At 38.8% G+C, this 26,883-nt stretch overlaps 1 protein-coding gene and 1 long non-coding RNA gene across 6 annotated transcripts in view; both read right to left on the bottom strand.

Moving 5' to 3' along the window:
• LOC137763953 (uncharacterized) overlaps positions 1-26,883 on the bottom strand; it is a 298,397-nt gene that overhangs the window by 105,773 nt on the left and 165,741 nt on the right. Inside the window, exons 6-8 of one of the 5 annotated variants that reach the window (XR_011073876.1) lie at positions 4,022-4,228; positions 3,395-3,536; positions 1,505-2,745 (exon numbers count right to left, since the gene is read on the bottom strand). The exons of 2 other annotated variants lie outside the window; for them this stretch is intronic. This is a non-coding gene — a long non-coding RNA (uncharacterized lncRNA). Of the gene's footprint in view, positions 1-1,504; positions 2,746-3,394; positions 3,537-4,021; positions 4,229-26,883 lie in introns of those variants that run through there. 2 more of the 5 variants (XR_011073877.1, XR_011073878.1) reach the window with 2 other exon arrangements.
• Positions 14,579-15,098, bottom strand: LOC137763951 (small ribosomal subunit protein uS10). The gene has a single exon (XM_068542414.1). It carries the CDS (start codon positions 14,982-14,984, stop codon positions 14,625-14,627), a length of 360 nt encoding a protein of 119 aa, XP_068398515.1. The 5' UTR covers positions 14,985-15,098; the 3' UTR covers positions 14,579-14,624.

Below are 26,883 nucleotides of genomic sequence, written 5' to 3' on the forward strand. Positions count from 1 at the left end.
TCCCATTACTTCTGTGATGCCACCAAATAGGCACCTTAATTTTTTTCAACAATTTTTTCTTTAAAAGTTTCATCACTGGAGCTGTTAAAATCAGTCTGTCCCTGCTACTGACAGACTGTGGCACTACCTTCCCCTTTGCACTCGCCAGCAACGGCAGGAAGGTCCATGGTGCTTGTGAAGGCCCAGTGACGGTCAAGTGAAGGTCAGTGGTCATTTAGGCAGCTAAACCCCTTTCAGGAGGCTTCCGTAAAGCAAGACTTGTGAAGACTTCTTTGGTGTCTTAAAAATCAGAATTATTTAAGTAAATTATACCAAGGCAAAAAAAAACCTATGAGTCTTTTTGCCACCAGAATGTGGTGTCAACATGGCATTAAGGTTCAGGTCACGTTAATGACTCATGAAACAACAGTTTACATCAGAATTATCATGTGGTTGATATCACGTGCTATGACTTGCTAGAGTATAAAACATCTCTGTCATTTTCCCTTTGTCATGTATGCACCGCACCATCTTCAGGATCAAAGAAGAAAAGAGCATCATCAATGAGACAGAGTACAGATATCTTACCAGCCCTGGAAGTCCAGTTACACTAGGGGGATGAGTAAAGTTCAGCAGGTAGGACCATGGACAGCTCTTTGCTAACAAAATGGTGATAGGAATGGTGACTTTGATGATAATATACAGTAGGATGACAACAAAGGACAGCATTTCTGGTCTTTGTCACTGAACCATGTCCATCATTTCCTTTAAAACTCAGCTCAGACGATATCCCTAAACCAGCCAACTTAGATTAGTTTTAACTGTTCATTGCTTTGGCATTCACATATTCTATATCTATTCCACCATTTGCATCAGCTATTTCACGTCGTGATTTTTCCAAAATCATTGCAGTTCTGCATATGTTGGTTTCCTATCTCCTAGCAAACAGAAACTGTGACCAATATGTTTTAATCCTGGCAGTTAAACCTGATTCAGGGCTCTATATGTCGTAGGTACTGCTTTTAGTAATTAAAGTCAAGTTTGCAAATATATGCACATTGGGTGTCTATTTGATGTGAATAACAACAGGCTGTGGAAAATGCAAGGATGAAGAAGACATAGTCTAACCTGGCACTCATGAAATTTAACAGAGTAACTAAGAGGCTTGTGAACAATTAACAGTCCTGCCAGGTGGGATGCATGAATGCTCATGCAAGAGGCCTGCTAAAGTGATTACAGAAGATACTTCCTCTACACTTAAAGGACCAGGGAAAACTTCTCAGTGAATGAGGTTAAGTGTCTCTAGAGAATAAACATGAGAGGATTTTATTCCAAACAGAGCCTGACCAAGTGCATGGGAGCCAAGAGTGAGAATTATGCTCAAAAACATTGAGAAGTATAATATGACTACATACTATGGGAGTGAGGAAAAATGTGAGAAAACGTGAAGTTTTAGTTGAAATCTTCATGAAATATGTTGGAAATCATACTAAATAGTTGTGTTTGATTCTGTAAGGCCTCTATTGCTCAAAACTGTTATCCAAGGAATCCCAAGATATTTTCTGTTACTAAACAGATGCATGGTCAGAAATTTGGGGGAAATATGTACACTATGCTCCCTTCTTGAATATTCTTTATGTACAACTAAAATTTCTGAGAAGTCTGATGGCAAAGATATATTTTTGAGTATTTTAAACTCTCAGTTCCTCAAGCTCTAGAATTCCTCTAATTATTTTTTTCCATGACACTTATTAACACCTTGTGGATCTAATTTTCAGGAGAATAAGGTCTGCAGAATGCTACTAGGCAAAGAGGACCACTTATTTACCTGGATGGAAGTGAGTGTTGGGCTCTGATCAATGTTTAATAAATACTCATAGATTGCTCATTTTACAAAAGGAATTTCAAGCAATATACAATTATTAGTGAGATCCCTGAAACCAACCCACCAACAGATCAATCCTGCAAGGGGTGGTGGCATAGGGTAAGTTAGTATGATTCTTTTCTTTTAATCATGATAAAATATATGTAACATGAAGTTTGCCATCGTAATCATTTTAAGTGCACAGTTTAGTGGCACTAAGTGCATTACATTGTCGTACGACCATCACCACTGGACAGCTCCAGAACTTTTCCATCATTCCAATCTGAAACTGTGCACCCATTAAACAATAATCTCCATTCCCCCCTTATCCACCCCAGCCCCTGGTAACCATTATTCTACTTTCATCTTTATGAATTTGACTATTCTGGGAATCTTATATAAGTGGAATCACACAGTATTTCTCCTTTCACGTCTGACTTATTTCACTTCATGTAATGTTTCAGCATGACACATTTTGAAAAGAGGTAGCCTGAAGTCCAGGAAGAAACAAAACAAAGCAAAGAACCACACACTACAACAAGACCTAGTAAGAATTATTAGCAGAAAATCAAGCTATACAAATCAAAATGTAAAGCACTGGAGGATATAAAGGCATTAACTTCCCTCAGGAGGGCAATCCTCTAATAGAAAGGGCAGAAATAGAAAGAGCTTCAGGTGCATCCTTGCCTGTTACGTAGTTCCTTGGGAGATTGGGTCGTACCCTGTCGTTTTCTGGAGACGAGGTGACATCATCCAGGCCTTCAGAAGGCTCTGCTCATGTTTAAATATCCAGAGTACCTCAAAAATCACAGAAGCTGTTGAAGGTACTGAACGGGGTCTGCCATCAGAGAGACAGACTGAAGATCAAGCTTCCATTTGTCCTGCATAGTTGCTTTCAAGTCCTAAACAGCAGAACAGAGCCTGATGAGCCTCGGGTATCAAAGGAAAACACAACTGTTTGGCTGTGCTGGGAAATTCTCATAGGAAAGAAAACAGAAGAATTAAGTGTGTGGTAAGGAAGAAAAGCTGAGGAAAAGGGAAAGTATTAAGGCTGATCTCTTTATCTTCCCGTCTCCTGAAATCACGTTGTCTCAAGCCCAAATCACTGCACACCGAGACAATGGTGAGACTGGTCCAAACCCCTCACTCCCACGCCTGGCTCTCCCCACTAAACCTCCCTCCCAGGCTACCAAACACTCTGAGCATGCGAAGCATTGCTGTGATAGCTTTTCTTCTTTGCTGCAAAGTCTCTAACCCTCAAGTGGTCCCCGTGGTCTAACAGTTAAATTCAGCATTCATGGTCCCCAACAGTTCAACCCTATCTGAGGCCAGGTCAGACGCCAGGAAATCAACCATGCCTTCTCTCCTTACGGAAAAACCACCCTCTGTGTGTGTGTCATAAACCGCTGTTTGATGTGGACACTTCTATTGTAGCCTTTGGGGAGAGAGCAGAGACCAAGAGAAGGCACTGGAGTCTGCATGCTGAGGTTCACACCCCACTTCCGCCCTGTGTGGCCCAGGGCTGGTTGTTGAACGTCTCAGTGTCCTCACCAGAAACACAGGAACACAAGAGTGCCGTGAGGTCGAGCAGGTCAGGCCCTCAGCGCAGCACAGGACACCGTGAGCAGTGTCACGCCTGTGCTGACCCTGACTCGGCAGAAAAGGCCCCATACGGATCCCTCAGCAACATCTTCTGCAGGAAAGAATCAATGGAAATTAAATAGTGCTATGGCCAAATGAAAGATTCTTGTGTTCAACACAGGATATCCCATGAAAATTGAAAATTCCCCAACTATTTAGGGGTGTCTATCATGTTTATGAACTATGAGAGGAATATAAAATTCTAATCTGCTCACTTTTTACTTCTAGTAATAAAATTGAGCCAAACAGAAGAAGAAAGAAAGCGATTGGTGGGAAAGAAAAGTCAACCATCTAGGGATGTCTCTTTTGTTTATCTGCATTCTTATGCAAACTCCACACAGCCTCTCCACAAATCCTTGCATCACACAATTATGAACAACACTCCTCTGAAGATCATTCACTGTGCTTCCTCGCCATAGATGGAGCCTGGGTTTTCCCTGGGGACACAATGTCCCTCTTAAACTCTTCCAGTGAAAGTGGACAGATCTCTGAGCCACTGAACAATAGAAAGGGATTCACACATATTTTAGCACCCACCTCTGGCTTCCGTGATGGCTGTTGTTTTGTTTAGGCTTATTAAGGTCTTTTTATGAATTTATGTCAACCTCTTCTGTCACCGTTGCTCTGTCCCTTGACCTCCAGAACCCTCTGCCACTTGCCTGGATTTTCTTGTGTGCATCTCCCACGCAGTCCTTGTATTTTACTCTTGGGCCTTCATTAATATATTTGGAACTACCTTTTGGGCTGGAAATAGAGAAAAGTGATGTGCAAAAATAAAAGAAGAGTAAAACAGATACACAAAGGGGGCTTCCTGGGTCTCCACAGCACTCCAGTCTAATATCGCCATCCAAAGGCCACACAGAATCCCCACTCTTAGAGTCAAGAGACCCTCGTATCCTCCTTTAACTCAAGTTCGTTCAAATTGAGTTCCTATTCTAACAGAACAACACTTTTCAGGGATTATTTATTTGCCTGAACTGAACGTGGCTTTACTTATGGCATGAAATCAATGTCTTACAAGGTCTTTGTCTCATTTTTCACTTTAGCAAAATGAGAGGTTGTATTTAACTGCTTCCTGGAGCTATCAGGAGGAACAAGTAATCAGTCAGGATGCTGTGTCTTGGAGGAGAATGGGGGCAACTTCCCCCCGCTCTGCGGCCCAGGGTTCTTTCAGGAGCACTAATGACTCTCTAACTGGAACATTTCTCACCAGCTCTTTAACTCAGGGCGGGGAAATCCCACTTGCTTTGGATTCAGGTTTGACTCTCTTTCCTAACTCAAGATTCCTAGAGGGTTCAGGGATTATCTGAGCAACTCAAGCTAAAGACTTGGGTGACTGAACCTAGATTGGGATGTTGAGTGTCAGAGACCCGAGTAATTGCACACCTATAGGCTCATCAAACTTGGCAATTAGGGTCCCAGCTAGAGTAAATATCTTATTTTAAGTGCTTTCTCCAATTACTTTCTACTCCCTCCTATCTTTGATGCATCTGTTTTCTTTCTAATTTTAAGAATTTAGCCTTAATTCTCTAACACATAGGTATTTATTTTTTTAACTATTGAAATAAATACTTTACAGGTGGCCTAAACCTTGAACCCCTTCATGTTTTCTTAAATAGTTAAGATTTTGTAATGGTTCCCCCTTAATAATATAACTGCAGTGTAGGACAACTAGTCATCTTTGCATGGCCTCTCTCCAAATTTGATCCAATGATAATCCAACTCCTGATAAAAATTCAAAGTAACATCAAAAAAAAAAAAAGATAAAGAAATTCCGTTTGATTTTATAAACAACTGATCAGATTAAAGCCTCTATGTTCCCTCTCTCTGATTTGTCTTCCGAGGAGGATTTGGCTATCTTGGTGAAACAACCACTAACTTAGATTTCATCTGATTTAAGAGTCTCCATTGGGCTCCCAAATGACAAAGACATATGATCTTTAGATATTCATTCTAAAAGAAAAAAAAAAAAAACAATATAAAAGAGTTCTGATTGAGTCTGAGGTGAAATCATGCTGCCGCTGACGGGTAGAGGGTGTATTCCATCCGTACCCTCCCCTCCCCCTTCTCTCATTGACTTATGGCTCCTAAAATCCTGTTCCCTCCTGTTTTGCTCCTGTATGGTGCCCCCCTGTGAGCAGCCATCTTTGCTAAAGCTGAAATATCATGACAATGGATCACAATTAGACACTCCATTTGGGGCTGGATGCCTGGGATCTGTCATTATGTGCAAATTTGCTTCTCACTGAATATGGGGGAGACAAATAAGGAAGATGAAATTGCACAATTGTTTTATATTCTGCTAAGTAAACGAGCTCAAAATGTGCCTGCCAGGCGCTCAGTAAATATTTGTCAAGTGAAGGATTGAATGGTGTTTGGATCTTGGAGGCCCTACAAACCAGGTTAAACTTTGGACTCCATCCTAATAGCAACCAGAAGTCATTAACAGGTTTCAAGTTCGGAAGTTACATGATCAGATTTCAGGTTTAAAGATGATGGTGGTGGGAGAGTGAGGAAGGGCAAGTGGAGAAAGTCGGGGAGCTGTGGCACGCGTCCGGCTGGAGGCAGCACAGATTAGTGGGGATGGAGAAATGAGCACTAGTTGTCAGAGTTTTAAGAAGAAGAATTAACAACGTGGTTACGGACCACGTGTGGATGGCAAGGTAGAGGGGTCCAGAGCAACTGCCGATTTGGAGCCTGAGCCACTGAGGAGATGGGGCTGCTGTGGACCCGATGCAGTAATAGCGGAAGAGAGGGTTTGCCAGGGAAGACTGTGGTTTGCTTTTACATGTATGGCAAACTTATGAGGACTGTAAACACCTCAGTAGGGAAGTCTAGTAGGTGATGGATGACTCTGGTCAGGAACTTAGGACACACATCTCCCCCAGAAATTAAGGCACAGCTAAGTGACTGCAAACCAGTGGCCAAATTTCTGCCCACAGACTGACTTAGCACATTTAAAAATTTTTTGTGTGTTAGTTGAAACCTTAAAAATGAGAAGACTGCACCTAAAAATCCAGATTTTCAACTTTTTGAAGAAAAGTTGAAAACCAAGAAAAGTTGAAAATCCAGTAAGGCTGAATCCACATGCCTTCGAGCTAGCAAAGGGTGAGGGCTGGGAAGTGGCTCCCCCTTAGGTGGGAATGTTCAGTCCAGATCACCATAACCCTTATTCCAGGCTGGAATTCTGGGCTTATCTCACGCCCGGAGTTCCAGGCACCGCTGTCAGGCTGTTTGCGTGCTTGTTCTTCCTAGGACAGAGCTGAGAGAAGAGTGAAGTCTTTCTTACACAACAGTCTCTATTGAAAGTTGGAAAATGAAAGCTACTAAGAGGAGTATTTCACAGAAACAGAACAAATTCTTACGCTTGTTCCACATCATCATTGGGTTATCTGTCTAGCGCCTAACGGCATATGACGTTGTGACCTCTGAATTGGTTTCTAAAGATAATTTGAGCTACTGTCATGATATTCAGCTTGGAGGTTCATCGCCCAGAAACTCTGCAGCAGATGGTTCTCTCATAAAGCTACAGTGGTATAGGGGTCAGATTCTGTTCTTCATTCATCTTGATCTTTGTTGCCTAAGCAAGCTGTTTTCACATCCTTGTTAATTGGCAGTAAGTAATTTATTTATAATAGAATTGTGTGTATTGATACTCTTTTCTGATGATATCAATGATGAATGCAGATTAGGCTCTTTAGCAAGGAAGCACTAGTCATGAGCTAAAATTAAGTCATGCTTATTTTAGCAGTTATGGGGCTTGTTAACTTTCAAGAAATGTGGCATAGGCTTGTTTACAGAATTCTGAAACCTCCTTAGGTTGAGCAATAAAGCATATTGCATGTGTAGTTTCATGGATTAAAAAAAATCAACAACAAAAACAAAAACAAGAACTTATTCTGCTTCAGCGCAGGTCCTAATTCTGCCACAAACTTGTTAGTCTTTGGACAAGTTAATTAACTTTTCTAATTTTTCTATGAAGTAGGGTTAAAAATAGCTGAATAATCTACTCAGAACAGCGGGAACTACTATGTAAAATGTTTTATAAAGCCATATATAACATTTTACAGATTTTAGTTGTGGTTATGTTTTCTGGTGATACTATAAAATAACATATGTTAAATCTGCCTCCTGTTCAGTCCAAACTTTCATCAGCTTTCTTCTGGTTTATTAAAACTGCATTGGTAGTTGAACTCATTAGTAAAACTGGAGACTTTTCGCTGGCATTTGATATATATATATGAAAGAAAAGTGTTTTCATACTGAATTGTCTTCAGAGCCGTCACTTTTCGGCTTCCCTTTGGTATTCCTTAATGCTGACTTTACATCTAGTAATTTGATACATTTTTCTGAAAAGCCTGCCTCTCAGAGGATGGGAGTTTGTGCAATTTACTAAAAGACTAAAAACAACCACCAGCATTGCTGGTGTCAAGGCGGTGAGAGCAGAGCAAGGGCGCCCTCTTGCGAGGATGTCCTGCCAGTGCACCTCACGGATGGATGTAACTTGTGGCTCTAGGAGAGGGATATTCTCAGCACTAAATTGAGGTAGATGATTCTGCTGCTCTTTGTTTTATTTGCTTAAGAAACCTTCATACGTGGGAGTCATTGACCGTGATCCTCTTAGCTTAGCCAACAATGCAACCAGAGGCTGACTTTTTACTGTAGTATTTCCAGAGTTTTCTTTGTATTCTCCACTGTATCTGAAATTTGTCCTTAGAAAACAGAGGTTTTTGAAATTATATTTTGGTTTTTTTTTTAATTATTAAATGAAAGGTTATTTAAATTCTATAATGCTTTACAGTTTTCAAGTTTCACAAACATGATTTCATATAATCCCATAATAATCCTTTTTTTTGAATCCCCTACCCCTATCTTGCCCTCCCTGCTTCCCTGTCCCCACTGGTAACTGCTAGCTTGTTCTGTATATCTGTGAGTCTGCTTCTTTTTTGTCTTGCTTACCACTTTGCTGTATTTTTTAGGTTCCACATATAAATGATATCATACAGTATTTGTCTTTCTCTGTCTGACTTATTTCACTAAGCATAATACTCTCTAGGTCCATCCACATTGTTGCAAAGGACAAACTTTTATTCTTTTTTATGGCTGAGTAGTACCCCATTGTATATACAACACATCTTCTTTATCCATTCATCTGTTGATGGACACCTAGGTTACTTCCATATCTTGGAAATTGTAAATAACACTGCTATGAACATTGGGGTGCATGTATCTTTTTGAATTAGTCTCTTTGGTTTTGGATATATATCCAGGAGTAGAATTGCTGGGTCACACGGCAGTCCTATTTTTAGTTTTTTGAGAAATCTCCATACTGTCTTACACAGTGGCTGCACCTATTTACATTCCCACTAACAGTGTAGGAGGGTTAATTATATTTTGATTTGAGTTTCACTTAAGTTTTATGAATACATTTATATGAATCACCATTTGCTACTTCTAAGAGAAGACAGGAACTAATAGTTACATACCCACTAAATGCAAGGCAATGAGCTTTGTATAAGTTTCTTTGTATTATTTAATTGTTATACCAGTCAGATATTAACTTTCCCATTTTACTTAGGAGGAAAATGAGGGCCAGAAAGATTATTACTTGACATTATGCAAATAGTAAATAATAAAACTGGCATTCGATAGATCTTTGAGTCCTATTAATTTTTAAGCATTATAAAGTAAATATATAAATATATATATGTATGTATATATACTATCTCTCTCCTCAAAAAATTTCATCATTTAAAGGAGTGATAGTCAGTAAACCAAGAATTCCAGCACATCATGTTGATTGGTGTGTGTAAGATACCTTGGAAGCACTTGACCTAAACTGAGGAAAGCAGGGACAGCTTCTTGGTGGAGGTGACACCTGAGCTCAGATATGAAGGATGAGTAGCTCACCAGGTGAAGAAGGAAAAAAGTAGGATGTTCCTTTCTTAGGCTAAAGCCCAGATTCTATTCTGTGATAATTAAGATTAGGTTCAGATACACCTAACCAAAATATTAGTCTTTTTAAGAAGATAAAAGTTTGTTTCTCTCTCATGTAAGAGAAACTAGGGCTGAATAGATTGTCGCTGTTATGGCGGATTTGTGGTGTCAACAGGGACAAGGTTCCTGTCTTTCTGCCCCACTATCCAAGCTCATGACTTTCAGGTCCAATATGGTTCCTGGAGGGTCTGGAGCTCCGGCCACGATGTCCCCTGAACAGTTGTAAGAAGGAAAAGGAAAGAGGCATGAAAAAAAGAAAAAAAACCACCCCCAACTGAGTATGCACCCTTTCAGGTATCTTGTTTTAAGTGCCATAAGACCATGACGTATGGTCATACCTAGCCACAGGGGCAGTTGGAAAAGTCTTTTATTCTGTACTGCAATGTATACAATTAAAATGCAGGGTCTGTTATCAGGGACGAAGGGGAGAATAAATGAATGGGTCGCTTCGACCAGACTTCAGATCCCAGACACCCACACTCTAGTGCTGCCCAGGTAAAATTTCTTAGGGAGTTAATAAGGGAGAATCAATGGATTTGCATTAAGGAAATAAAAGTCAAAGGGGCAGGAATATTTTTCAATGAAATTCTTAGAACATGTGTACGTTTGTGTATATTCCAACTAATAAGACCAGCATTGAGTACATGCAAAATGATATTTGCCTAAAAACGAATGCCTCTTAAACATAAACGTTCATTAGTAATATGAGCACCTTCATTATCCAATATGAGTAAATATTCAACCAAGGAAATTATTAGAAATCTGTTAATGTGAAAACATTGGTGATTGCCTCACAAAGTAGAAACATGTTCTGTTGATATAGATGTTTTGGTAAAAAAAAAAAAAAAAAAAAAAAAATCACTTTCATGTACACTTTTTTTTTCATTTTCAAAGATTTTTCAGGATATGATACCTAATCACAAATTTTAACCATTTTTCAATATTAAATACATGCTTGAACGTCTAAAGGAAAAGTCCAGACCCACTAGGAATTTGTCTAGGAAAATATATTTATACTTTTAGGATGGAAACCCAACCGCTAAATCATCCCTGATGTTGAGTTATGCCTAAAGCGCCGAATCTGAAACCACAGACATGTTAAACGTGTAAACATGTAAGTCACTCATGAGGGTAGCACTGCCTGTGAGACGTTTAGAAACTGCTTTTCAAAGTCTGAGTCTCCGTGTGCAAAGGTGAGGCCCTGCGGCCGCCGGCTGGTTCTCTCCAGTGGGAGGCGGTAGTACACCTCAGCTCAGCCCTCCCTCTTCAACCAAAACATGTTAGGTGGCCTACGAATCAAGCTACTGGGACAGTTTTCTTTTTTTTTTTTTTATTAGAGACAGACACTTTTAATAAAGCAAAACTGGATAAAGCATCTGTATTTCCTATTGCTGCATAAAAATTACCTGAACGTTAGCAGCTTTAAAAAAACCCTGGCTGAAATCCTGTCACTTACTGCAACAGGTATGCACGATGACAAGCGAAGCCAGCCAGTCACAAAGTGACAAATACTGTACGATTCCACCCACAGAGGAATCTAGTCAAGTGCATGGGAGCAGAAGGCAGAATGATGGTTATCAGGAACTGGAGAGAGGGAGACAGGGTTGTTTCATGGGTGTAGATTTGCAAGATGCAAAAGTTCTGGAAATCTGTTTCACGACAATGTGAACGTACTTTATTGAAGTGTTCACTTAAAAATGGTGAACGTGATAAATTTTATATTATGTGTTTTTTACCACAATATTTTTAAAAAGGAGACAACTTTTTAAGAAAAGACCTTATGCAAATGTGGCAAAAATGATCTGGCTGATGAGTGACATAGTCTTCTGAATCTCCCTGTATGCTTGAATTAATTTTTATATCAAAAATTTTCAAAGAATGAACAAAAAATAGAGGAAAAAACCACCACCAATGTATTAGCTCCCATAACAAGTCAGAGTTTGGCATGGCAGGATTGGATTCTTTACTCAGGGTATCACAAGGCTGAAATCAAGGTATCAGCTAGACGACTGAGTTCTCATACGGAGGTTCTGGGCAAAACCAACTTCTAAATTCATTTTCGCTTTTGGCAGAATTCAATCGCAACTTTGAGTTGTAAGACAGCGGCCCCCATTTCCTTGCTGGCTCTCAGCGGGCTCCAGGCTCATTCTGTGCCACGTGCTTCCCTCCATCTTCAAACCAGCAATGGTGTATCAAATCCTTCTTACACTTGAAGTTTCTAACTTCCTTTCTGTGACCAGCTGGAGAAAACTGCTTTTAAAGGACTTCTGTGACTAGGTCAGACCAAGACACACAATCTCCCTGGTTTAAGGCCAACAGAGCCCTATACGATAATCTAATCACGGGAGGAAAGTCCATCACAGTGGGCAGCCTTGGAATTCTGCCTATCGTAGCAACCATTCTGACCTTGGCTGGGGAGAGAGTAGCAGGCAGGGAATGGCGAAAGCCTCTTAGGATTATCATTCTGAAATGAATAACAAATTGTTTAAGGCTTACTTTCCTAGATAATCCTCTACTGCAATGTCTAATTCCCACGTTAGGCAACTATCTTTACCTTTCCTGACTCCTCTGAATTAAATGAAGCTCAAAATACCCTAGAAGAACTGAAAGAAATTGGCTTGAGATTTGTTGTCACTTGGGGTTTTGTCTAATAAAGCAGGAGATTGAGCTGTTTATTCCTTATTTCCAAACAGTGCCTCAAAGAGCAGTTAAATATCTAATTATCGGATAAATGTCATTCCTGAGTCTTCACACGACACCACTTAATAAGCCTAATAAGCCTGAAAGTAGGTGAAAGAAATACTTTTATTTTACGTTCCTTAAGAACCACCAGGGCTCTGACATTACGCTTCCGCACAATGAAACCACTCCCTCTATAAATCTCAATTTCTGTTTGTTCCTTTGTTATTTTTATTCACTGTTAGTATTTCCAAACATATACATCTAGAAAGTACTGAACTTGATAAATGCATAATGGGCCCCTTTTCTAAAAAGCTATCCATTACATTTCAAAAGACAAAGATTAACTTTAAATATAATGGTAAAATGGCAATAAAATATTGGTTCAGTTAAAAAGAAGAAATTTGAGTGAAAATGGCAGTGAACAGACCATCTCTAAGTTAAGGTATTTTGTATTTGATTGTAATTTCTATTGCTCTGGTACATTAGATATTGTCTCTTTGTTGTATCTTTAATGCAAAACAGCCTCAATATTATAATAATTTGGTCAGTTTTCCCAAGGATTGAAATGTGTTGCATTTTTCAATAGCACCATTTTTTTCTGTTAAAAGGTGGGCTTGGGCTTCCCTGGTGGTACAGTGGTTGAGAATCTGCCTGCCAATGCAGGGGACGCGGGTTCGAGCCCTGGTCTGGGAAGATCCCACATGCTGCGGAGCAACTCGGCCCGTGAGCCACAATTACTGAGCCTGCACGTCTGGAGCCTGTGCTCGGCAACGAGAGGCCGCGATAGTGAGAGGCCTGCGCACCGCGATGAAGAGTGGGCCCCGCACCGCGATGAAGAGTGGCCCCCGCTTGCCACAACTAGAGAAAGCCCTCGCACAGAAACGAAGACCCAACACAGCCAAAAAATAAATAAATAAATAAATAAATAAATAATTTTTTAAAAAGGTGTGCTTATTTTTACTCTTTACATTGGTTACAATACATAGATTATTTTAATAATTTTTAAACAAAAAATCTTTTAAAATATGTTGTTTAAATTAGCACAAACTTTTAAAAATAGAAATACATCTAGAAAGGAAACATATGGAAACATTTTCAATCTTACTGGTGATAAACAAAATTCAAAAACACTTAAGAAAGTGGTACCACCTTTTTTATAAACAATTTTATTGATATATAATTCCCATACCATACAATTCATCATTTAAAGCATACAATTCAATGGCTTTTGTTATATTCACAAAGTTGTACAACCATCTCCACAGTCAATTTTTGAATATTTTCATCTCCCCAAAAAGCACCATATTTCCCCGCAAACCACCCTGCCTTAGGCAACCACTAATCTACTTTCTAGCTCTATAGATGTGCTCGTTATGGACATTTTATATAAATGGACATACAATATGTGGGTTTCTGTGACTCGCCCTTTTAATTTAGCAATATTTTCAAGTTCATCCATGTGTTAGCAAGTATCAGTAGTGCAGGTGGTATCATTTTTATCCAATAAATGATTTTTTAAACCTTACCAAGATGGTGTTAGTGAAATGGCCCCCTGTTTATCACTTGTATCTTAGTTTTACAAAGGAACTTGATAATATGCAGCAAGAGTCTGAAGGAATCCCTTCTTAACCAAACTTTAATGAGGCCCCTTTGAGCTATCTTTTTTTTTCATGGAAAGATTCTTATTTTATTTTTTTGTATGAGTTTATTTAAATGTATTTATCTTAAGTATGATTGACCTACCACACTATGTTAGTTCCAGAGGCACAACACCGTGATGTGATCTTTCTATACGTCACAAAATGATCACCATGATAAGTCTAGTTACCACCTGTCCCCATACAAGGTGATTACAGTATTTTTTATTGTATTTCTCACACTCTACATTTCATCCCCATGAACTCATTTATGTTGTAACAGGAAGTTTGTACCTCTTAATGTCCCTCACCTGTTTCACTCCCCCACCCCCAACTCTGGCAACTACCTGTTTGTCCTCTGTTTTATTATGTTTGTTCATTTGTTTTGTGTTTTAATTTACGTGTATAAGTGAACTCATATATTTTATCCTTCTCTGTCTGACTTATTTCACTGAGCATAAGTACCCTTTAGGTCCAACCACGTTGCTCCAAATGGCAAGATTTCATTCTTTACATGACTAAGTAATATTCCATTGTGTGTGCGTGTACGTGTGTGTGTGTGTGTGTGTATATATATATATATATATATATATATCTCACATTTTCTTTATCCATTCATCTATCAATGGACACTTAGGTTGCTTCCATATCTCAGCTATTGTAAGTAATGCTGTAATGAACATAGGGGCGTATGTATCTTTTTGAATTAGCGTTTTTGCTTCTTCCTAAAAATACCCAGAAGTGGAATTGATGGACTGTATAACAGTTTTTTTTTTTGTTTTTTTTTTTTTTTGGCTGATTATCAATTTATTAGAGCCGCTGGCTCAAGCATCTGCGATGGTGACTTCCACCTCGACTCCCGGCTCAATGCTGATGGAAGTGATCTGCTTGACGATCTCGGAAGGGCTGTGCAGGTCGATGAGGCGCTTGTGGATCCTCATCTGGAAACGGTCCCAAGTCTTAGAACCTTCCCCGCAGGGCGTTTTCCTCGTCGTTATTCTCAGGGTCTTGGTGGGCATCCGCACCGGCCCCTTCACCTTGAGATTCTTCTCCTTCGCGCCTCTGATCAGGTCGGCACACACCTTCTCCAGCGACTTCACGTTGCGGCTGGTCAGAGTGATCCTAATCCGGTGGATCGCCACCTCGGGCTCCACGGGAGTCTTTCCGGTGTCCTTAAAAGCCATGGCTGCGGTGCGGCTTCCTGACCGACTTGTTCCTCCGCGAGAGCGAACAGCGGTGAGTCAGGAGCGGGAGCGGGAAGCCCAAGGCGCCGCAGCAAGAGCGACCGCGTCTTCCTCCAAGAGCTGTATAACAGTTTTATTTTTAACTTTTTAAGGAACTTCCACACTGTTCTCCTTAGTGGCTGCACCAATTTACATTTGTGCCAACAGTGAGTGAGGGCTCCCCTTTCTCCACACCCTCACCAACACTTGTCTTTTTGATAATATCCATTCTGACTGGTGTGAGGTGATATCTCGTTGTGGCTTTGATTTGTATTTCCCTGATGATTAGTAATGTTCAACATCTTTTCATATGTCCGTTGGCCATCTATATGTCTTCTTTGGAAAAATGTCTGTTCAGGTCCTCTGCCCATGTTTTAATAGGGTTACTTGTTTTTTTGATGTTGTGTTGTATGAGTTCTTTATATATTTTGGATATTAGCTTCTTAATGGATATATCAGTGCAAATATATTCTCCCATTCAGTAGGCTGCCTTTTCATTTTGTTGATAGTTTCCTTCACTAAGCAAAAGATTTTCAGTTCCCATTTTTGCTTTTTTTTCCCCTTGCCTGAGGAGAGAGATCCAGAAAAATATTTCTAAGAACAATATAAAAGCGTGTACTGTCTATGTTTTCTTCTAGAAGTTTACATTTCAAGTATTTAATCCATTGTGAGTTTATTTTTGTATATGGTATGAAAGTATTCCATTTTGATTCTTTTGCATATAGCTGTCCAATTTTCCCAGCACCATTTACTGAAAAGACTGTCTTTTCCCCATTGTATATCCTTGCCTTCTTTGTTGTAGATTATTGACCATAGGTGCATGGGTTTATTTCTTGCCTCTCTATTCTGTTCCATTGGCCTGTGTGTTTGTTTTTGTGCCAGTACCATACTATTTCGATTACTGTAGCTTTGTACTGTAGTCTAAAGTCAGGGAGTGTGATTCCTCCAGCTCTATTCTTCTTTCTCAAGATTGTTTTGGCTACTCGTGTGCTTTGTGTTTCCATACAAATTTTAGAATTATTTGTTCTAGTTCTGTGAAAAATGTCATTGGTATTTTGATAGGGAGTGCTTTGAATCTGTAGGTTGCCTTGGGTAGTATGGTCATTTTAAAGATATTAATTCTTCCAGTCCAATTTTGTTGTTAGTGTATAGAAATGCTCAGATTCCTGTATATTAATTTTGTAACCTGCAACTTTACTGAATTCATTAATGAGCTCTTGTAGTTTTCTGGTGGCGTCTTTAGGATTTTCTATGAATAGTATCATGTCATCTGCAAACAGTGACAGTTTTACTTCTTTCTTTCCAATCTGGACTCCTGTTATTTTTTTTTCTTGCCTGATTGCCGTGGCTAGGACTTCCAATACTATGTTGAATAAAAGTGGTGTTGGTGGACATCCTCGTCTTGTTCCTTATCTCAGAGGAAATTCTTTCAGTTTATTAATTTTTTCTTGAGTATTTTACATCTATGTTCTTCTTGGCCTGTAATTTTATTTTGTGTGTGTGTGTATTGTGTTTGTGTGGTTTTGGCATAAGGGTAATGCTGGCCTTGTATCAATAGAATAAGTTCAGAAGAATTCCTTCCTCTTCGTTTTTTTAACAGTTTGAGAAAGATGGGTATTAACTCTTCTTTATATGTTCGGTAGCATTCACCTGGGAAGCTGGTCCTGGACTTTTGGCTGTTTTTTGACTATTGATTCAGTTTCATTACTGGTAATCAGTTTGTTCATATTTTCCATTTTCTTCCTGATTCAGTCATGGAAGATTGTATACTTCTAGGAATTTGTCCATTTCTTCTAGGTTGTTCAATTTATTGGTAATTATTCATAGTAAATATTATGATCTTTTATATTTCTGTGGTGTTGGTTATAACTTCTTTTATTTCATTTCTGATTTTATTTATATGGGCTCTCTCTCTTTTTTTCTTGATGAGTCTAGGTAAAGGTTTATCAATTTTCTTTATCTTTTCAAAGAACCAGCTCTTAGTTTCATTGATCTTTTCTATTAGTTTTTTTTGTTTTTTGTTTTTTTTTGGTTTCCATTTATTTCTGCTTTGATGTTTATTCTTTCTTTTTACTAACTTTGGGTTTTGTTTGTTCTTTATCTAGTGTCTTTAGGTGTATGTTTAGCTTATTTCTTTGAGATTTTTCTTGTTTCCTAAGGTGGGCATGTATTGCTATGAATCTCCTTCTTAAAACTGCTTTTGCTGCATCCAATAAATTTTGGACCATTGTTTCCATTGCTTCCATTTTCATTTGTCTCCAGCATTTTTTATTTCTTCTTTGATTTCTTCAGTGACCTATTTGTTGTTTAGTAGTAGATTATTTATTATAGTAGTATATTATTTAGCTTCCATGTGTTTGTGATTTTGCAGTTTTTTCTTGTAGTTGAGTTTTAGTCTTTAGCCCCGGGACCAGAAAATGATGCTTGATGTGATTTCAATCTTCCTAAATTTAGTGAAACTTGTTTTGTTGCCTAGCATGTGATCTATCCTGGAGAATGCTCCATATGTACTACAAAAGAATATATATTCTGCTGTCTTTGGAAGGAATGTTATATATATCTATTTAGTCCATCTGGTATAATGTGTCATTTAAAGCCACTGTTTCCTTATTGATTTTCTGTCTGGAGGATCTGCCCATTGATGTAAGCAGGTGGTTAAAGTCCCCCACTATTATTGTGTTACCATCAATTTCTCCTTTTCTGTCTGTTAACATTTGCTTTATGTATCAATATTTGCATTATTTATGTATATGGGTGCTTCATATGTATTTACAATTGTCATATCTTCATGTTGGATTGATCCCTTCATCATTTTGTAACGTCTCTCTTTGTCTTGTTACAGTCTTTGTTTTAAAGTCTATTTTATCAATATAAGTATTGCTACCCCAGCTTTCTTTTTGTTTTTATTTGCATGGAGTACATTTTTCCAACCCCTCAATTTCAGTTTGTGTGTATATTCAGATCTGAAGTGATTCTCTTGTAGGCAGCATATATATGGGTCATGATTCTTTATCCATTCAGCCACTCTGTGTCTTTTGATTGCAGTCTTTAGTCCATATACTGTTAAGGTAATTATTGACATGTATGTACTTATTGCCTTTTGTTAATTGCTTTCTGGTTGTTTTTATAGTTATTTTTTGTTCCTTTCTTCTTTTTTTGCTCTCCTCCCTTGTTATTTGATGACCATCTTTAGTATTATGTTTGAACTCCTTTCCATTTTTCTGTGTGTTTTTCATGTGTATCTATTATAGATTTGGGAGGTTACTATGAGGTTCATATATAAATTATTTATATATTTATATTTATATGATTATTTTAAGTTGATATCTTAAGTTTGAACGCATTCTAGCAACTCTGCATTTTTACTCCCCCTCCCCACATTTAATGTTTTTGATGTCATATTTTCCATCTTTTTGTTTTGTGTATCACTTAACTACTTATTGTGGATATAGATGACTTTACTACCACTGCCTTTTAACCTCCCTGCTAGCTTTATAAGTGATTGATCTACTACTCTTACTGTATATTTGCCTTAACCAACGAGATTGTTCCTTTTATGATTTTAATATTTCTACGTTCATCTTCTGTTTTCCTCTTAGAGAAGTCCCTATAACAATTCTTGTAAATCCAGTTTAATGGTGCTGAAATATTTTAGCTTTTGCTTGTTTGTAAAACTCCTGAACTCTCCTTCAAATCTGAATGATAATTTTGCCTGGTAGAGTATTCTTGGTTGTAGGTTTTCCTTTTCATCACTTTAAATTTATTGTGCCACTTCCTTCTGACCTGCAGATTTTCTGCTGTAAAGTCAGCTCATAGTCTCATGGAGTTCTGTTGTATGCAACTAAATTGCTTTTCCCTGGCTGCTTTTAACATTCTCTATCTCTAATTTTTGCCATTTTATTTACAATGTGTCTTGGTGTAGACCTCTTTGGGTTGATCCTGTTTGGGACTCTCTGGGCTTCCTGGACCCGGATGTCTATTTCTTTTCCAAGGTTAGGGAACTTTTCAGCTATTTTCTCTTCAAAATTTCCCCTGCCCCCTTTTCTCTTTCTTCTCCTTCTGGGACCCCTATAATGTGAAAGTTAGTACACTTGATGTTGCCCCAGACATCTCTTAAAATATCCTCATTTTTAAAATTCTTTTTTGTTGTTTATGTTCAGCTTGGGGTCCCAGTATGGTTGGCCATGGAGCCCGAGTCTCCTGGGGGTGACCCCAGCCCACTGGGGGCCAGTGTCATGTCCTGGGGCAGCTTGCTGGGAGGCCTGGGGGAGCCCAGGGCTGGTGCTGGCCTGCTTGTGGCTGGGACTGAGGTCCCTGGCTGCTTGGCCTGGGGGGTCCTGCCCTGGGGGGTGCCAACTGACTGGGTCCCAGTGCTAACAGTCTAGAGAATGGACTCCAAAATGGCACGTGCCAGCACCACTGTCCACATGGTAGAACAAGCTCCCCAGAATGGCTGCCTCCAGCATCTATGTCCCCAGGGGAGTCCCACATGCCTCCTTCATCTGCAGAAGGCTCTCCACGATCAGCAAATGGTTCTGACCCAGGCTTTTTTCAAACTACAGTCTCTGGGCTGGAATTCAGAGCATGTGAGATTTTGTGTGCACCCTTTAAGAGTGGAGTATCTCTTTCCTACAGCCCTCCAGCTCTCCTGAATCCAAGCCCCACTGGACTTCAAAGCAAAACTTTCTGGGAGCTTGTCTGCTCACTGCAGGACCCCTGGGCTGGGGACCCCAATGTGGGGCTCAGATCCCTTGCTTTCTGGGGACAACCTCTGCAATTGTAATTATCCTCCTGTCTGTGGGTTGCCTACCAAGTGTGGATTTGACTATAATGCACTCCACCCCTCCTACACATCTCATTGTAGTTCCTTCTTTATATCTTTAGTTGTGGGAAATCTTTCCTGCTCATATTCAGGTCATTCTGATCAATAATTGCTCTGTAAATAGCTATAATTTTGGTGTGCCCATGGGAGGAGGAGCGCTCAGTGTCTCCCTACTTCACCACCTTGGTCACACCTTCCTGAGCCATCTTTTTGACTGGACCTGATTCTTGGCTTGTGGTTCTTGACCTGCTGAGCTTACTTTAGCAAGAACCCCCTACCCTTCATATCTAATAAAGTTCCTCATCCCCTACACTATTGATACATAATCAGCTTCTCCTCCTCTCCTCCTTGGTATCTCATCAAGTTTCTTTCAGTAATCTTCCATCCACTGATTCCCTCACTCTAACCATTTTGATCCCCAGCTGCCCTTGTACTCTGACCTGAGTTCAGTTTTACACTGAAGTCTCTCTACTTTATGCAGTAGTTCAAATAAAGTCTGTCTTGACATTTTTAACAAGTGTCTGGTGTGATTTCTCTTTGACAAGTCCTAAAAATATTAAACAACATTTCACTCAATAATTTCATCTCTGAGAGTTTGTCTTAAAGAAATAAGTCTGAGTCCAGTAAAAAGATTTATTAATGAATTTGATGGTAGTCAGTAAAATAGTAAAGGAATAGAAACAGATAGTCAATTTAAAATATCCAACATTAGGGGCATGAGTGAGCAAACCAAGATGTAGTAATTCAGTGGTATATACTGTAGCCACAGGTTATAAAGCAACATGAAAAAAATTAATTGTATTACTGAAGTGCTTTGCATAAATTTATAAACACTGTAGTTTTAAAGTATTTTTAAATATAAATGTGGTATTTCCTAAAGTCAATGACATTTTAAAATTGGGGTTATTAAATATGAAAATAAATGTAAGAGATATAATAATCATGTGCAATGTGTGGATCTTGTTTGGGATCTGGTTTGAACAAAATAAATGTAAAAAGATATTTTGGGAATAATGGAATTTTTAATACGGACTATGGACTGGCCTTTGTATTATGTAAATATATATTACACTTTACATTGTGGGGGAATATGGTCCTTAATTTTTAGGAATATAAAATGAGCTAAGCAGAGAAAAGATTAAAAAAAATGTATAAAGCCTAACTCCAGTTCCCTATAGCCTGGCTGCTAGTTCCTTTCTGTAGCTAGCATCATATTTACCAATATATTTTAAACCAAGGCATGAAAAAAAAATTAAATAAACAAAAATAAAATGAGCTAAGGATGAAATATTACAATGGCTGAAATTTTCTTTAAAATTCTCCTGCAAAGAAAAAAATTAGATGAAGAAATATGGAAATCTGTTAATAATTTTATATCTAGGTGTTCAAGTTATCTATTGCTTTTAAACAAACCATGTAGAAACAAGGTCTTAAAGTAATAACAATCATTATTTTACTCACAAATTTGGTGGTCGCCTTGAATCCAGGGTCTGTCCTGCAGTTGTAGTCAGATGGTGGCTCTACCTGGGTCGTTCTTCACACAAAAAGATGGGGGCTGGAAGAGCTGGACTCCTCCTCTCTTTCCCTCACCCCTTCTCTTTCTCTCTCCCAAGTGGTTTCTATCCTTGGTGACCTCAGAGAAAACAGACTTCTTACACGGCAGCTGAGGCTCTCAGAACAAGGTCCCAAAAGAAACCAGCATGAGCCTTGTGTTCTTTTTTTACCATATAGAAGTTACACAGCATCACTTCACTTCTACTGTAGACAATTGGTTCACTCAGGTCAAGTGGAAGGATCATAGACTCCAGCTTTTGATGGTAGAGTGGCAAAGTCATATCGTAAGAAGAGCATTTGAGATAGAAGATACTGTCCCAGCCATCTTTTTTTTTTTTTTAATTTTTATTTATTTATTTATTTTTGGCTGTGTTGGGTCTTCATTTCTGTGCGAGGGCTTTCTCTAGTTGTGGCAAGCGGGGGCCACTCTTCATCGCGGTGCGGGGGCCTCTCACTATCGCGGCCTCTCTTGTTGCAGAGCACAGGCTCCAGTCGCGGAGGCTCAGTAGCTGTGGCTCATGGGCCTAGTTGCTCCGTGGCATGTGGGATCTTCCCAGACCAGGGCTCAAACCCGTGTCCCCTGCATTGGCAGGCAGATTCTCAACGACTGCGCCACCAGGGAAGCCCCCAGCCATCTTTTAAAAATAATATCTGCCACACTAGGTGATGGATATTGGAGATTTGTCATCATATTGTCTGTTATATATTTTGAAATAGTTACTTTTGGAATTGAGGAAAAAACTAAAAGGAAATGCATCAAAGTGTGCACAGAAAGCCTGTTAAATAATTTTTCATCCTCTTAAATTGCCTATAATGTTGTATTAATTCTATAACTTAATATAAAAATATAATTTAAAAGAAATATTATCTTAATCCCTTCCCAATAGCCAAAAGTAGTCAGGATGTTCTAATATTCTAAAATTAAGTCATAATAAACATTATTAATGAAAGTTACTGCCATTTCCTTATCTCTTCTACATTTTTTAAAAAACTATTGTTAGGTTGGAGCAGAGAGAGGTTAGGATTTATATCCCAGCTTAGACAATTACAAGATTGTATTTAAATCAGGCATCCAGGGACAATGGATGAGTTAATATGTGAATCATCTATAAAATGGTGTGCAAAATTTGGTGGATGTGCTTCAGTACATCTCATGCGGGGAGAGGATTCATAGATTTTATCAACTTCTGGGATCAAAAATTTAAGGATCACGATTGTTATTCTTGTTGTTGTTAAAAAAGTGTAACTTTTTTTCTAGCTCTGCGGATTCACTGAAAACATAGATCACGCTTCTACCTCTCTAATCAGTTATCTTCCCTTCATCATCCCCTACCTTGTTCACTCCTACCTGCATAAATTATACTCTCCGACTTCTCCCCAAAGCCATAAGATTAGAGGGGGACATAAACTCTGGCCATCCTTTTAATAATATCCAATGAATATTCACAGGTCTGTGACTCTATATCTTTAAATCTGAGTATCTGAGGAAGAATATTCCTGGATGCTACAACCCTCTACCCAATGATACATTAGACTATGTTTTGTTAACAGTTGGTGCTACTAAAAAAAAATCACCAGATTGGCATTTTACCAGCTTCTCTATGTTTTTTTCCAAGAGAATTTGGGTCATATTCTAAATCAGCTTTTTTTTTAGGTTTGGATACCCTGTTCAAATTATTGGCTCTATATCTTACTAGGTTGTCTAGGTTGGGCAGCATTTATGTTGTTTTGCAAGAGAAAACTTCAGCAATTGATTTTAGTTGTTTTCTCTTATTTCGGAAAAAAAAAAATCTCATGAGGAATGAAAAAATGAAACCAATGAGAAAACATGCAAACATGCGATTTCTAATGAGTGTTCTAAGAAACCCAGCAAGATGTTTCCGAGTCACTTTGAGTACCTCCCTGAGCAAGTCCATTCACTTCTGCACTCCAACCACTAATTACTAATTCTTTGGAGGTTCCAAAGGAGAGGTTACTGATGCATGACACACACAAAGAATTCAAGCACAAAGAAAGTGTGCTGGTCCACAGTCTCTTATTTGCAATTTCAAAATCCAACAGCTCTGAAAATTGAAAATATTTTCCATAACTCATTTGGTGCTGAAACATGACCTGACTGGGATTCCTTTGATAATAAAACTTGACTACTTTCAGTCATTTTTCGTTCCTCCTAGCCATAAGTTTTACTGTAGAACTGTCAATAGATTGGATAACTGGCCACTCTCCTGGCCCTCCTCTGAGAGTGTTATATAACACAGAGTACCTGTCTAAAACAGAAGATTCTGAATACAAAATCCATCTAAGTCCTTGGGCTTTCTATAAAATTGTAGATCTAAGCTAACATTTATTTAATATATTTAGTCTAAATAATTTCAAACATTAAAGCACTCCAAAGACATTTTAACAATATAATAAAGATAGAAAAACGTATCAATTAACTTCATAGAGGGAATGCTTTAATGAAATCACACTCTAATGAGATTAAATGTCTTTATTAAGATCTAAAAAAGAGAGACTGGACTGGACTCTCTGCTCTTCTCTGTGAGCCAGTCTTCCTTTTCTATAAGAAATTATCCATGTTTAATGGCTGAGTAGCTTTCTCAAAAGGTATTCTGCCTGAATTGGCTGGGGACTCTCAAGGCCCTTTTCAGCTTGAACTACTTCTGTCCTTTCAATCCAAGCAGACTCTGCTTCCAAAAATGCCTCTTAAAAACTTAACATGTTCCCCACTAATCTTATTAGGATTCACACCTTTATACAAAAGCCACAACCAAAGCTCTTTGGGATGCACCTACTTCCCTACCTTGGCCTGAGAGTCAGGTCACTGTGGGAAAATGTCCTTAAGATTCTTAGAAGCAACTGTCCACCTCACTGCGTCTGCAAGGCACACCCTTAAGTCTTTCTGACGGCTCAGCGATGGGGATTACAGCTGCACCCTTAACTATGTTTTTACCTTGACACAAGTGTTACTATTAATGTCCTAGATTTGGTCTTTACCCAGAGGCCCTTTCTTATCTTGAGAAAACTTAATTCCCTGGGGTACTGTCCCAAAGCTTAAGAGTACCTCTTTTTAGTTCAATTCTTTCTATCCTTTACTTTTAGCATACGTAGCTAAAAGAAACAGGAGGGACTTTCAACATTCTACATGGAATCTCCTTGGCCAAATCCATTAGCTCATTTCTACCTGCCACATTTCTGGAGGCAACATTACTGCCAAACTTTCTATGACTACATAGCAAGAGTCCTTACTTCTCCAGCTGCCAATAATAATTTCCTAACCGTCCCTCAGGTTTCGTTAACATTGTCCTCAAGGCCCTTCCAGTATTTGCTTGCTGCCTGGTCCCAAAGCCAATGCCACACGTTTTAGGTCTTTATTACAGCAGAAACCCAGTTCCAGATAACTTTTGTTGCATGTATCTATTACCGTGCAACAAATCAACCTAAACTTAGAGGCTCAAGACAAAAATTTATTATTACCTCTCAGCCCTGTGGCTTGTCAGGGCCCAGCTATGTGGTTCTTACTTAGGGTCACTCATATGGCTGCAGTCAGATGGCATCTGGTGTTGGAGTCATCGTGTGGACTGAACCCCTAAAGTAGCTCACTTGTAAATGATGTTGACTGTCAGCTGGGAGCTCAGCTAGTACTGTTACCCAGAGCACCTGCACGTGACCTCTCCACGTAACCTGGGCCTCTCACAGCATGATGGCTGAGTTCTGAGAGGCAACATCCAAGGAGCAAGCCTTTCAAGACATCCATGTGGAGGCTGGGAAGCTACTTGTGATTTAGCCTCTGAGACACCAGAACATCCTTTCTGCCTCATTCTATTGGTGAAGCAGTTCATCACCGCCAGCTCAGATTCAAGGGAGGAAACTTAGATTCTACCTCTTGCTGTGCGGAGCAGCATGCAGCGTGGTATAGGTGGATTTGGTGGTGGCTGTCTTTAGACTCTCTACCGTAATAAAAATCAAGGTATTTATATAGTCTCAAAATCTCCTTCCAGTGGGAAACCTGTCAGACACTACCTTAATGAAATGATCAATGTTAATATCACTATGAAGTAGTCAACATTACTCCATGTTCCAACCCCAAAAGCATAAACTGTGTCTAATTTTGAGGAAATGTCAAACAAACCTCAACAGAGAAAATGTACTCTTCAAAGTGTCAAATCATAAAACACAAAAACGGCTAAGGGCTTGCTTCAGATTATGGACTAAGAAGGGGTGACAACTAGCACAGCACATGCCTGGGTAGATCCTGGGCAGGGGACTTCCTTTTCTTTTTCCTTATTGCTATAAAGTAAATTATTAGGAGAATAGGCAAAATTTGAATAAGGTCTTTACTCAAGATGGATGCATTAAAAAAACACTAATTTCCTGCTTTTGATTACCATATTGAGGCTATTTAAGATTTAGGAAATACACAGTGAAATATTTAGGAGTAAAGAGTCTTTGTGTGTACAACTTACTCTCAAATGGTTCAGAAAATAATAATGACAATAATAGAAAGATAAAGCAAATGGGGTAAAATAGAAATATTTGGGGAGTTTTTTGTACTCTTCTTGTAAACTTCATGTGTTTATTGCAAAAAACAAAGCTATACATAAAACAAACAAACAAAAACACAAGCAGATCAAACATACCAGAGAATTCAGAAATGGAATCAAAGAATGAAAACAACTGATACATAGGAAAAGATGTGATCAAACAAAATTTCATGAAACAGCAAGCACACAGTCATACAAAGTCCAAACCAAACAACTCTCTGAGGAAAATCTTTGCAGCACAAAAGACAGAGAGCTCATATTCTTAATTTACAAAAGAAATCACAATCAAACAGCAAAAGAAGAACAGCACTAAAGAAAACAGAGCAAAATGCATAAGCAGGTGCTTCACAAAACAGTAAATACAAGTAGCCAAAATAGGTAAAGCAACGCTGTAGGATTTCTGCTTAAATTACACGAGCTGAACACATACGATTTTCTCCATCCTTTTCCAAACCCCTACTAAAGTTACCGTGGAGGATTTTTTGTAACATTTGTAAAGACAAAGAGAGCATGAAACGAGACAACAAAAGACCAAAGAGATCACAAAATTTTAGAATCAAAATGCAGACAAGAAAGTGGTAACTGAGTTAGAACAGAGACGTCTAAAAATTCAGTGCCTATGGGAAGCAGCAGGTGGAAGTGGGGCAGCTAAGAAGAATCACGCCTATTTGCTTTGCTCTGGAAAGACCCAGGAGTCGAGGCGCCAGCTGCTACTAAAAGTGCAAAGGCAGGGCAGACATGAAATGCAAATCATTCTGTTTGCCAAGCACTCCTGTCTATAGGGGGAAAAGTGTGAAATAAGGAGGCCAAAAGGCCTGTCCTCATGAAGCTAATCTTCTAATTGTTCTAATAGGGAGCTTACATTCTAATTTATATATATATATAAATTATTATAATATATAATTATTTATATAATTAAATATAATATATATTAAATATA

This window comes from Eschrichtius robustus, chromosome 4 (genome assembly GCF_028021215.1).
Source record: "Eschrichtius robustus isolate mEscRob2 chromosome 4, mEscRob2.pri, whole genome shotgun sequence".
In the NCBI taxonomy this organism is placed as follows: domain Eukaryota; kingdom Metazoa; phylum Chordata; class Mammalia; order Artiodactyla; family Eschrichtiidae; genus Eschrichtius; species Eschrichtius robustus.